The following is a 12,007-nucleotide window of genomic DNA, read 5'->3' as shown; positions in this document are numbered from 1 at the left end:
TGATGATCACCTGTTCAGGTTATTTTAACTTTGTTTACCTTTGCTGTGGCTCTTTACAGCCGCTGTAGTTTTTGAACGTTCCAGAAATAACAAACTGGGACTAATTACCTTATTTGTTTACAAATACATGTCATTCACAACAAACATCAAATAGGACAAATATATTTCATGATGTATTCAACAAACAAATCCTACTGTGATAATTATGTGAAATTCAATTAATCGTGCTCAAAGATGCCAGAGAGCACCAAACTATTTGTTATATTAGACAGAGTCTCAAAGTCTCTCTTATTGAGTGGAAATAATGATGTTGATAAGACTTACTCCAAAATGACAAGTTTTTTTTAACTTGCAAAGCTCCACTATTGAAAATTAGGAGCTGAGATTCACAAATGACACTGAAATAAAATCCAGTCCAACATCTGGTTTAAGGTGACACCTCTGGAACCTCTTGGAGGAAAAATATCTAAACTTCATCAAACCAAACTTCAGATCTACCATAACTGATTGATACCTGCTGGCCTCAGGTTTGCAACCAGCTTCTGACTGAGAAGCCAGCGACCTCCTCCCAGTGACAGAATCTGACTGAGGAGGAAACTGCATTAGGTTTTCTATCACTATAATATTTCTGCTAGAACTGATGTGTATTTGCATATAAAAAAAAAAGTCCATAGTTTCATTTACAATTTTTAGATCTTTGTGTCATGGTAGATCTCAGCCAGCTGGTGAGAGAAAAAGTTTGGGCACCCCTGGTCTAAAGTAATAAGTACTCCACAGTTTATAAAAGTAGCTAAATGTCGATCTAAAGTAATGAGTATCCTACAATTAGTAAAAGTAATAAACTAAACAGACTGTCTGTTTAGTTTATTACTAAACAGACAGTCAGAATGTTGCTACAGGTGTCTATTTTAATTGATGTGTCATTACACATCAGTTAAAATAGACACCTGTAGCAACATTCTGATCGCAACATTCAAACATGAGCCAGCAAAGGCAGTGAGTGAGTCTGCAGTAAGGCCATGCAGGCACAGTCTCTGATACGGTGGTATTATCTAAGAGCAAGTCCTTGAAGTGTCCAGTCATACGATTGCACGGATGTCTTCAGAAGGGAGAGGATATGGGAAAGAGCGTCTTTGTTTACATATTTTCCAGCAGATTTGAGATAGAAAGCCACCTAAGGATGACACAGAGGAGCCAGTTCAGATACAGACAATATGCTTCAGGTCGGGTATATTTATCTATCCTAAAGTTTCACCGTTAAATCTCTGTTGATTCCAATCATCTAAATTAGTGTGGCCATTCCCGAGGGACCGAAACTAGCAACCTCTCCAAGATCAATTCCATCCCACCAGCGAGTTCTAGTGTCAGCAGCTGGTCAACGAAGCTCAGCAAGAATCACATCCAACTTGCACCTCTGTTCCACAGCATATCAGTCTGAGTGTTCGCTAGTTGGAGTAATCCATCACAAATCTGTCAATATGCCAGGTATCCACCAATTCTGAACAGCAGAAATCCTGTTATGAAATGTGTCTGCAGTGTGTATGCAGATAAATACAGGATGTATCCCACTGGGTATGTCCCCGCAGGACATGTGGACTCTCCTTTGCCCACTCTTTATGTTGAGAAAATTTGATCAATTGCATTGAGAGACCGGTTGACCAGATCTATAATTTGTAGATTCAGAGGATGTGCAAAGAGAGGCTACAAAAAAGCAGCACAAAAACTGAGTCAGAATGTAATTAGAGATATCTCAAATAGTCATTTTGTCTAGTCGAAATACATATAATTAGAGATATCTTAAATCTGTAAAATGTGTAGCTTCAAAATAATTTGAGATATCTGGAATATAAGGGCAGTAAAACCGAATTTATGTTAAAACGGCTTGCTGTTTTAACATAAAAAAATAGGTAACACAAATAGAAAATTTGTTAGAATAACAATGCATGTGCCTCGTATATACAGTTTAGTACAACAATTACACACTGATTTCTAGTCAATGTGGCACACAATATGGAAGCTATTTAAGAAAACATTATATTACTTAAAATTAAAGTAATTTAAAATATTGAATATGACTTGACATTTTAATAGAGGGTAGTGTGTCTCATGTAAAAGCTGAATTACCACTTTTTGGTATCAGTTGGTCACAAGGCAAGGAATTTATTAACATTTGTTTGACAGGAGTGTTCATTTCGGAAATTTGTTGAGAGGCCCTAAGTGAACCTCCAAGTGCTGAGGAGGGAGCTGGAGAATGTCTGGCCGAAATTAGCATTCATAAATCGGATCAACCTTGAGCTAAAATGCCACTTGCTCTGCGGATATTGAAATATCAAATATCCAACTGGAAACTAACTTCACTGTAGTCAGTAACACAATAAAACCACCGGGATAAAGTTTGTTTTGGTCTGTGGCCTGTAAAGGTGGCACCGAGCGACTGGACCTAAACGCCCCACAACGTCTGACGCAGTGACGTTGGTTCCAAAGTTCTAAATATAAACTAAATATATAATTATGCTTTTATTTCTTATTATGTCTGTTTTGGTCCTCCATATAGGAGAAGTGCAGCTTAAGAATCATTTCTATAGTCAGACAGAAATCTTCAAATAAAGTAAGAAAAGGAAGGTGGTGTAATTATTTCTAATGTCCATTCTGTCACATCTGTCAGGACTCTGGATTTTTGGGTTTGGTTTTGCCTTTCATTTTATTCAGCATTATGTTTTAGTTCACTTCAGTTTAGCCCTTCATTGTCATTTTAGTTTTACTATTTTGATGTAATTTGTTTTGGTTAGATTGTTCTTGCTTTCCCCTTTCCAGCCCCCTGTAATATTTCTAGCTATGTTTATTTTTCATCCTAGTTTCAGTTATTCTTAGAAGTCTGAGTTTATATATATCTTTCTTTTATGATTCTAAGTTATTTCTTTACTCCTCCTAGTTATTTCTTGCGTCAGTCTCCCTGTTGTGTTTCTAGTAATGTTTATTTCTTAGTTATTTCATCAGTTCATTTCACCAGGTTTAGTTATTCTTACATGTCTGAGTCTAGGTTTACCTTTCTTTAGTGATTCCAGTTAAGTTATTTCTTTGTAAGTCCCTCTAGCTTTCTCCTGAAGTGTTTCTAGTTTTCTTATTTTGTCACTTTAGCTTTAGTTAGTCTTTTTGTCTGAATCTATGTCCATCTTTCTTTAGCAATTCTAGTTACGTGATTTCTTTTAGTCCTTCTAGTTACCGTAGCTCTACGTTCCTTAGTTCTTATTCTTGTTAGATCAGCCTTCTTTCTATTTAAGTTTATGTTTTCCCTCATGTCTTTTTCTCTTCTAGTTTATCAGATTTTCATTAGTCTTAGTGTTTCTTTAGTATTGGAAGTATTTTCAGCTCCTTGGTGTCTCCTCCCTCTTTTTCCCCTGTATATCTTCTTATCCTCCATGTGCCAGCAACTCACATCTGCAACCAGTTATCTCATCTAGCTAGGTCTATTGTTCCATTTGCTACCTCCTAGTATTTAAGCTCCTCTATCTCAGCCACAACTCACCAGTCCGTCTCATTACTATGCTTCTTACTACCTATTTTGCACTCCCTGGATTACCTGATGTTCCCTTGTGTCTTCAGTTTTTTTTTCCTTTAGGATTTCCTTGGACCCTGAATTTATGAATTTTTTGTAAGTTGAATTTCTTCATTAAAACATCCTCAACATTCTACGTCTTCTGCCTACTGCAATCGGGTCCCCTTCTACACACATGGGGTCCCTTTCTACAACATGACAACACTGATGTTGTCGTGTCTACATGACAACATCAGTGTTGATCAACCCTTTGCCTAGTCTTCTCGTTGAGAAAATGTTTGACTCTTGGAATGTTCAAAGAATTTTGTCTGTCCACTTTATACCTAAAAGACATGGAGGATCTGTATTTGGATTCATAACAGGATGTCTGGAGTTGGTGGGTAATTTGGAAGACGTCTGCAGCTGCTTTGGCCTTTGTCAAGCTACCTGATCAGTGTGATGAATTGAGTCGACTAGCAAACACTCAGACTAACATGCTGTGGGTCCAGAGCCATAAGTTGGATGTGATTCTTGCTAAGATTTGCGAACCCGCTGCAGGCCCTGAAGCTCACCAGCGAGATGGAATCTATCTTGGACAAGTTCATAGTTCAGCCCGGCGGGAACAGCCACACTAACTTGGATGATTGGAATAAACAGAGATGTACCAGTGAGACTTTAGGGCAGATGGAAAAATTAAAGTCTGTGCAAACTAAAGAATATTGTCTATGTGAACTGGCTCCCCTGTTTCAGCTTTGGCTGGCAGCCTATCTCAAAGCTCCTGGATGACATATCATTAAGATGCTCTTTCCCATTTCCTCCCCCCTTCTGAAGACATTTGTGCAATCTTCTGGCTGGTCGCTTCAAGGACTTGCTCTTAGATAATAAAACTGTATCAGAGACTGTTGCCTGGGAGAAGCTGGCTGTACGGATTAATGGACTTACTGCACACATTTCTCATGGCCACAGGTAAATACTCCCGGATCTCACTGCCTTTGCTGGCTTGTGTATGAATGTTGCTATATGTGCTGGGATTTGTTGTGCAGCCTCTCATTGCATTTTATTCACAATCCAGTGTATGTTAGGGAAAAAAATTATTGCCCATTATTTGGTTGTTATTGGATGCAGTTTCTCATCCTTATTATGGGCCAGGTATCTTAACAACATGGAGGAACAACATGCTCTCTTCCTTCCAGAGAGCATTATACAGATCTCTTTTAATATAGTCTTCCTATTTCTGATGCTGGATCTTCAATATCCTCAATTTGAAATGCTGGGCATCTACTCGTGTGTTAGCTTCAGTGGCTAAGCTTTGGCTATGGTTCATTGTCACCTTGATATCAGAAGGAAAATCTTTAAAAAATGTTGCACTGGAGTGTGCTAATCACTGGACACAGCTGCACACAACAAGACTCAGTTGTTGTACCAGCAGCTCGCAGACATTTCAACTTTTTTGCTTTGTTCATGGTATAGCTCTTGCAGCTCTTGCTAAAAACAATTGGAGTAAGAGGCAACTGGAAATGATGAATGTGGCTTAAATGTAAACGGAAATAGATCACTACCACTCGTGGTATATAGGCCATTTCCTGCACTTCAACATGGCTACAGCACTGCTGCAATCAGCTAACGTGATTGACTTGTGCATAAATTGCTTCAACGTGGGGTCCGTTGCAATGATTGGCTGAAACAAGGAAGCCATCTGATTAGTTACTGATCATTCCCTGTTAAAAAATACATTTGTGGATTGAGATGTCACAACTGTGTTAAAATAGAGCTACACTTACTAGAGTATAATTTTTGGATACTGTGATCCAACTCTGTGTATGAATGATGAGAGTTGGACTGGACTAGAATGTGGTGGTCATGGCCTAAAGAAGCCAAAGTGGGCATCCCTTATTTTCATTTCTGAAAGGTGGCACTAACCATCCATCCATTTGGTTGGGAATTGTTCTCATATATCCCCTGATGATGCATCTGTACTTTTGTTGTGAAGCCCAATGCTGGTGCATGATGGGTATTTGGGACACTTGTGGTTTGAAAGGCTAACAGTTGATCCCTTCGGTAAAGAATGGGACTGTGGTCTCTACTGGGGTCTCAAGACAAATGTGTGGTAAAAATTAATTAAAAGTTGTCCATGATCACTTCCATTTTTTGTCTATTCAAAGAATCAAGAAAACCGAGAGAAAGACTTTGAAAGCTTGGTTGGTGCCATCTTAAGGTTAAAAAACCCCATTGGATTTTAAGGATATCTCTTGTCCACAGCCCTTGAAACTTTCACAGAGATTTCATTTTGTGTAAGAACATTTACTGTATTGGATGGAAGGTGTGTGTTCAACAGAGAAATTCAGATTAAAGAAGAGCTCTGGCTGAGCTACTGCAAAACAATATCAGTTTCAATCAGAAAACACATGTTAGTGATTTTAAATATTTTTAACATATATCTGCCATAGGGTATGAATGATTTTGGGCTTAGCAAGATGTTAATTAAATGTATTTAGTAAAGAATAAAAGTATATAAATTCCAAATGTTTATGCAAAATACCCACGAAGTCTAAGGACTTTGCCCCATGTAACTAACCATACTCACTTTTCCACTAGTCAGCTATGTACTGTACCTGAAAGGTTGTGGTTGGGTGGATGTTAACCCTTGCCTGCTGCCAGTAGTTTCCTTGGTTACCAGTAAGACTCCAGATTAAGGTATCTGTGAGCATCTGACCTTTCAACCGCAAGAAAATATTCAAAGCTCCTACAAAATAAATAAACAGTGAGATTAGGAAGTGTACTGCAAACCAATTTTGTCATGTGTCATACCAGAAGGAATGAGCATCTTCTTGCCTTCTCACCTATATGTTTCCCAAACATGTGGTAGTAGAAGGTAAAGCAGTAGGTGGGATTCTTACTGGCTGAAGAGGAGGAGACACTTTTGGTGTTTATGTTGAAAGTTGGGGACATCAGTCGGGCTTTATCTCCCTCCAGCCTGGGCCTGGATGTCTCAATGAACATGTAGAAGCCTGAGGGTCCACAACAGTCTAATTTTCACTTAGTGCTTCAGCAGTTAAGACAGTAACATTTACTTTATGTGAATCTGTCACCAATGGAAAGAAGAGAAACATTTTAGCTTAGTTAATTTTGAACAACAGACTTACAGTAAATCTCAGTGTTATAATAGAATTCATGTAACAATGCTTTTGTCTATTGCTGTTTGAACACATGAAGACAATGAAGACTGTGATTAACAACATTGAACTCGATGTGGTTGTAGAAGTTTTTAATCCTAATACTTAAGTTATATTACCAGAATAATTCCTTCTATTTTTTTATGTTTTTATTTAAAGGTGCAGTATGTAACTTTTTTATTGTTCATGTTTGTTAAAAATGTCACTATACCCTGAAAGCAGAAGAAGAGAGTGATAAGCTGTGAAAAAAATCAGGTCCCCCTGCCTCTTCCTTGTGCCCCTAATACCATTTATAAAAATATGTCGCTCCCAAACCAAAACCAGTCAACTAGAGCCAGGAGGAGTGTCTTTGCTCTATCATTCATAGCTGTGTATGCGCAGCTCACTTCCACACAGCGTGCACGCTCACCTGTCGTTCAAGCTGAAGCAGGCAGTGTGCTGCTGCTGCTGCTGCTGCTGCTGTGCTAGTGGCAGAGCAACAAACCAATATTACATGGAAACATCTAATTTTTGGAGTAGTACCTGGTCCAAAAACCAAGACAAGTAAACAAAAGATCTATGAAAGGCAAGCTTAAAATAGAGAATTAGACATAGCCCGAAATAAAACAAGGGTAAACATCGGAGCTGGACTTCATAGGTGGATGACCTAAAAGCTCTCAAAGGATTCAAAATTGATCCAGAGTTATCCACATTTCTGCTTGACCAGCAAGTATCTGCTTGATTTGTTTGTTTTTGATTTTTTTTTTTTAAATCAGCAAAGATACATTTACGGGATCACTTTTGATGGCGTAAATCTAGTATTACTCTGTAGCTTGATGCAGCACTGATGCAGTGATAATCTGATAATTTTTCCGTAAGAAAGTTGTAGCTGGATGGTGATTCATTTTTAACATTGCCTGCTAACTCAACCTCAGTATAAAAATTCGTCAAATAAATACGAATTTATTTGTCCCAACAAAATTTTTGGATCAGAATTAAATGCATTTACATTTGGAGAAATTATTTTATTGTGGGCTGCACCTGTCAAAAATAAACAGTAAATTAAATATTACACACATACGTTTATCCGCCGTAGTGGAGCCGTGGGCACCAGTGTTCTCACAGTGTGCATGTGTGCACACTGGTCTTCTCTGTGCGGTATGGAGTTAAATATGTTTCACAATTATTCAATCAAAAAACTCTCAAAAAACTTTTTTTATTGTGATCAAAACTTTGCGAATTGTAATATTTTTTTGTTTCATACAAAAAAAACTTCTCAATTAAAAAAAAATTGTGGTCAAAACTTTTTGAATTCTATGATTTAAAAAAGTTTTGTTTAAAAAAATATTTTTTGAAATTAGAATCATTATTTTTTTCCATGAAGTGAAAACGTTTTTTTCAGAACATAAACTTTTGCACGTCAGAACTTTTTGTTTGCAATTCTCAAACTTTTGGTTTTGATGCTCCCTCGTGTTCTGATCCTCTCTAGGAGCTGAAAGAATTGTTCTGTTCAGTAACGCCTACAAGCACTGTCCTGCTTCAGCTGCACTCTGCCTGTCGTACTAGAATGGGGAATTAGGAGAACGCCGATTTAATTTCATAACATAACACAGCAAAAAGCATGCTAAACATAATTCAAAATAAAACTAAATACAAGACACATACACACCAATTAACACTAAAAAAAGACATAAAACATGAATATCCTACTTCGGCCTGTGATCTAACAGCTTGTTTTTTCATTTTGCATCTGGAAGAAAATATATATTTTAGAGTTACATTGCCTCCCTTCATCCACTGCACTGATTATGTAGGTTAGGGTAGGGTAGGGTAGGGTAAGGGTTAGGGTTATGTGTGTAAATAGTCTGTATGTACAGTCTCTTGACATGTGTTTTCGAGATTAAGGTGGACCACTGGTGCAGAGGTCCAATGTGTTTTCCCACTTTAGCTGCAATGTTGGATAATACACACAGACATAAGCATTACATACGTTTCTTAACGTATGTAATGCGTTAAGATGTAATGCAGTATATCAGATACACTTGATATACTGCAGCGCTTTATGCAACTCGACAAAGGTGCACTGGTTAACGAATTCAACATAAAAACAGGCAAACCGTATTTGATGTAAGGTGTGTGTTCAACAGAAATTCAGATTCAAGAACTCTGGCTGAGCTACTGCAAAACAATATCAGTTCCAATCAAGCCTAGTATACACACTTTATCTAATGCTAACATTAGCTAGCATGATATGCTAACGGGGACCATGGGAAAGAAGATCTATAATTGTCGTCATAAATTGTGGAAGATTTCTTCTCTGAAAAAAGGGTGGACACTTTAGCAGCTGTTAAACGGTGTAATTTTGAGAGGATTTCTTACCATTCACATTCTGTCGTGTCAGTTAAAGTGGGAGACAGTCAGTCAGTCAGCACTAACCAATAGGGACACGTCTTACATCGTTTGTCTTTAGGCCCCGCCCAGGTTGTTCATGTTTCTATTAATCAAAACTCTTTGAGTTCAACCAAAAAAAGTGAGCATCAAAACCAAAAGCGATGGGAACTGGGGGTTTTGGGTCTTTGTGGGAAGTCTCTTGTCTACTGCTTTTTTGATCATCCACTAGATGATCCCAAGCAGGGCTGGCCCAACCCTCCATTGGGCCCTAAGTGAAATGTGGTTTTGGGGCCCTCTAGTTCTGCTAACAACGTGGACTGGATGCAATCAGTGTAGCTGATTTAATTTTATTTAATTTTTATTTTTCTTATGAACCTTCTCAAAACTCCTTTTCTTTGAATTGACATGTCTGTTATTGCCTTTGCACTGCAGCAGGGCTATTTAAGTTTTATACTGCTTTTATTTTTGGTTCCTAATGTAGCAAGTGTGTAAAAGTGTTTATATTTCACCCCAAATCCATCCTCATTATCTGTATATATTTGTTGTTGTTTTTTTGTTTGTTTGTTTTTGAATTGTATTTTATTTTGGTGGAGAAGCTTTCATTTTCTTGCTTCCTGTTCCCATGTCACATCCTGTGTGTTCCCACTGCCCTCCTTGGTTCGGGATGAGCTGTGCTGGGGAGAGGTAAGCGTACAGAGCTGTCTTTTGTTTGTGTATTCAAATATTCAAAAATGTTCTAAAAAGTATGCTTGATAAACTCATAAGTTGCTATATATTGTTGTTTAACTTGTTTATGTTTAGCGCAGCACTGTAGTGGGTATTTAATTCCCACGGTAGTGACATTTATTGAGTTTATTGTGCCAACATGGTTATTTTTGTTCTTTTGGTTGGTTAAGGTGTGTGTGGGGAAGCCAGAGCCCAAGAACTGCTGTGCTGAGAATATTTTTGTTTTAAACAGGTATGTGAGTTGCTTCAAAATGTTATTTTAATGTTAAATTAATGTGTTTAGTATATTTTCTTATTATAATGGAAAATTGTGGGACGTCCGGGAAGGCAATGGAGAAGACGGACGCATAATTTTGCTGCTCCGCCAGACCCACAATAAATAGCCTTCAAAGTAATGAAAAGTGATAAATGACTACTAAACTAAAAGGAAAGGGCTCCAGAGGACGGAGAAGGAAGAAAATACGGAGAAGAAAGATATGAAGGCTGGTAGAAAAGGCTCCAAGCAGCTAACGTTAGCCAAAGCTACACTGTTGAAAGCTACAGGAGATGCTAGCGAGGAAACAGCGATGCTAACGGAATTACGAAAACTGCGGCAGGAGAACACCGACTTATTCCGGGACTTGAAGAGCTCTCTAAACCGGGTACAATCATCCATGGATGACTTAAAGAAACGGATGGAGGGGCTAGACAGGAGATTGACTGAGGCGGAGGACAGAAGTATACGGCAGGAGAGAGCACTGGGACATTTGCTAGAAAGACAAGCTATCCTCACGGCTAAATGTGATGACATGGAAAACAGACTCCGCCGTAATAACATCAGGCTGTATGGCGTCCCAGAGGGAGCAGAAAAAGAAGACATGGTAAACTTTATCATAGAGTTTCTGAGTACTTCTCTAGAGTTTCAAGAAGTTGTCATTAAACTAGAAAGAGCACACAGAGCGTTAGGCCCAAAGCCTAAAGCTACGGTGGCGCCCCCAAGATCCATTATAGTCCGATTTCTGGACTTTAATGTAAAATAAAAAATGCTGTTACAAGCTTGTAAGCAAAGAAACATAAAGTATCAGGAGCACACGATCTATTTCGACCATGTCTACTCACCTGACTTGCAGAAGAAAAGGAAAAAGGTCCGAGAGGTAATAAAAATGCTAAAAGAAAAGAACATTATAGCCCAGTCACCATACCCAGCCTAGCTGAAACTCTTCTTGAATGGGGGGACAAAGCTTTTCCCCTCACTTCAAGCAGCACACTCTACACCAGGGGTGTCCAAAGTCGGTCCTCGAGGGCCGGCATCCTGCATGTTTTAGTTCTCTCCCTGGTTTAACGCACCTGGATCAAATTATGGCTTGTTAGAAGGACTAAGAGGAACATTGACAAGCTGAAAAGGTTGTTACTACCACCAAGGAGAGAACTAAAATGTGCAGGATGCTGGCCCTCGAGGACCGACTTTGGACACCCCTGCTCTACACTGAAAGATCTCGGCATTGAATCATCCCTGGAGGACAGAGAGATATTAGAAGAGGAGCTGACACTGGACGACTGAACAACCCAGGGAAAGAAGAGGAAGAGCCAACAGCTGAACCCTGCTGAGATCAGAGCCATCATCCATGGTGACAACAGAAAGGAGAGAGAGCTGTTGGTTGTGAGTAAGGTCACCATGTCAAGTCTAGAACTGGATGTAAGGTTAATGGAGAAAAACTTGTGAGGAAGAATATGGAAGACAACACAGCAAATTCAAAAGTGTTAAATGTTTTGGTGTTAGTAGACTTTGTGCAAAAGCAGAGTTAATTTTACTCAGAGTCACATTCTGTTTATGTAAGTCTGGGGTGTATATTATTAGTAGTTAAAATCCAACGTTAAAACAAACAAACCGCCCCAGAATCACAGATTCCAACCGAAGCGAAGCGACAGAAGCCAAGTCATTTCAGGACTATTTACTCTCCACATGTCTGAGTTATTTACTGCACTCGGTAAGTCATTTTTTTCTGAGATGGTTTATAACTATTATTTTGAGTTGAGCTCAACCTGTATGATAGACGTCACGTTCGCCACACGGCTCGGTGTTAGCATATTTAGCTTAGCATGCCGAATGTTAGCGGAGTATAAATGTTGGAAAAATATCGAGCCGGTTAACATTTAATGAAATTATTGGCTAACTTGAACAGATCCGTAATAATCTGGAGTATGTTTTTTCGTGATGTTGAAC

General features: G+C 38.7%; 1 protein-coding gene and 1 long non-coding RNA gene across 6 annotated transcripts in view; one reads left to right on the top strand and one right to left on the bottom strand.

Annotated features, from left to right (window-relative positions):
* The window catches only part of LOC103131472 (MAM domain-containing glycosylphosphatidylinositol anchor protein 2-like), a 76,414-nt gene that overhangs the window by 20,572 nt on the left and 43,835 nt on the right, over window positions 1-12,007 (bottom strand). For all 5 annotated transcript variants that reach the window (XM_016666678.1, XM_016666677.1, XM_016666680.1 and 2 more), the window contains 2 exons: window positions 6,376-6,543; window positions 6,148-6,278 (listed from right to left, as the gene is read on the bottom strand). In XM_016666678.1, the coding sequence (XP_016522164.1) occupies window positions 6,148-6,278; window positions 6,376-6,543 (299 nt within the window). The remainder of the gene's footprint in view (window positions 1-6,147; window positions 6,279-6,375; window positions 6,544-12,007) is intronic.
* LOC107834793 (uncharacterized) overlaps window positions 1-12,007 on the top strand; it is a 15,996-nt gene that overhangs the window by 737 nt on the left and 3,252 nt on the right. The window contains exon 2 of the long non-coding RNA XR_001660620.1: window positions 10,515-10,521. This is a non-coding gene — a long non-coding RNA (uncharacterized LOC107834793). The remainder of the gene's footprint in view (window positions 1-10,514; window positions 10,522-12,007) is intronic.

This window comes from Poecilia formosa, unplaced genomic scaffold, assembly GCF_000485575.1.
Source record: "Poecilia formosa unplaced genomic scaffold, Poecilia_formosa-5.1.2 Scaffold771, whole genome shotgun sequence".
Classification (NCBI taxonomy): Eukaryota; Metazoa; Chordata; class Actinopteri; order Cyprinodontiformes; family Poeciliidae; genus Poecilia; species Poecilia formosa.
The sequence above is the reverse complement of the archived record's forward strand: the minus strand, read 5'-3'. Positions and strand labels throughout refer to the sequence as shown.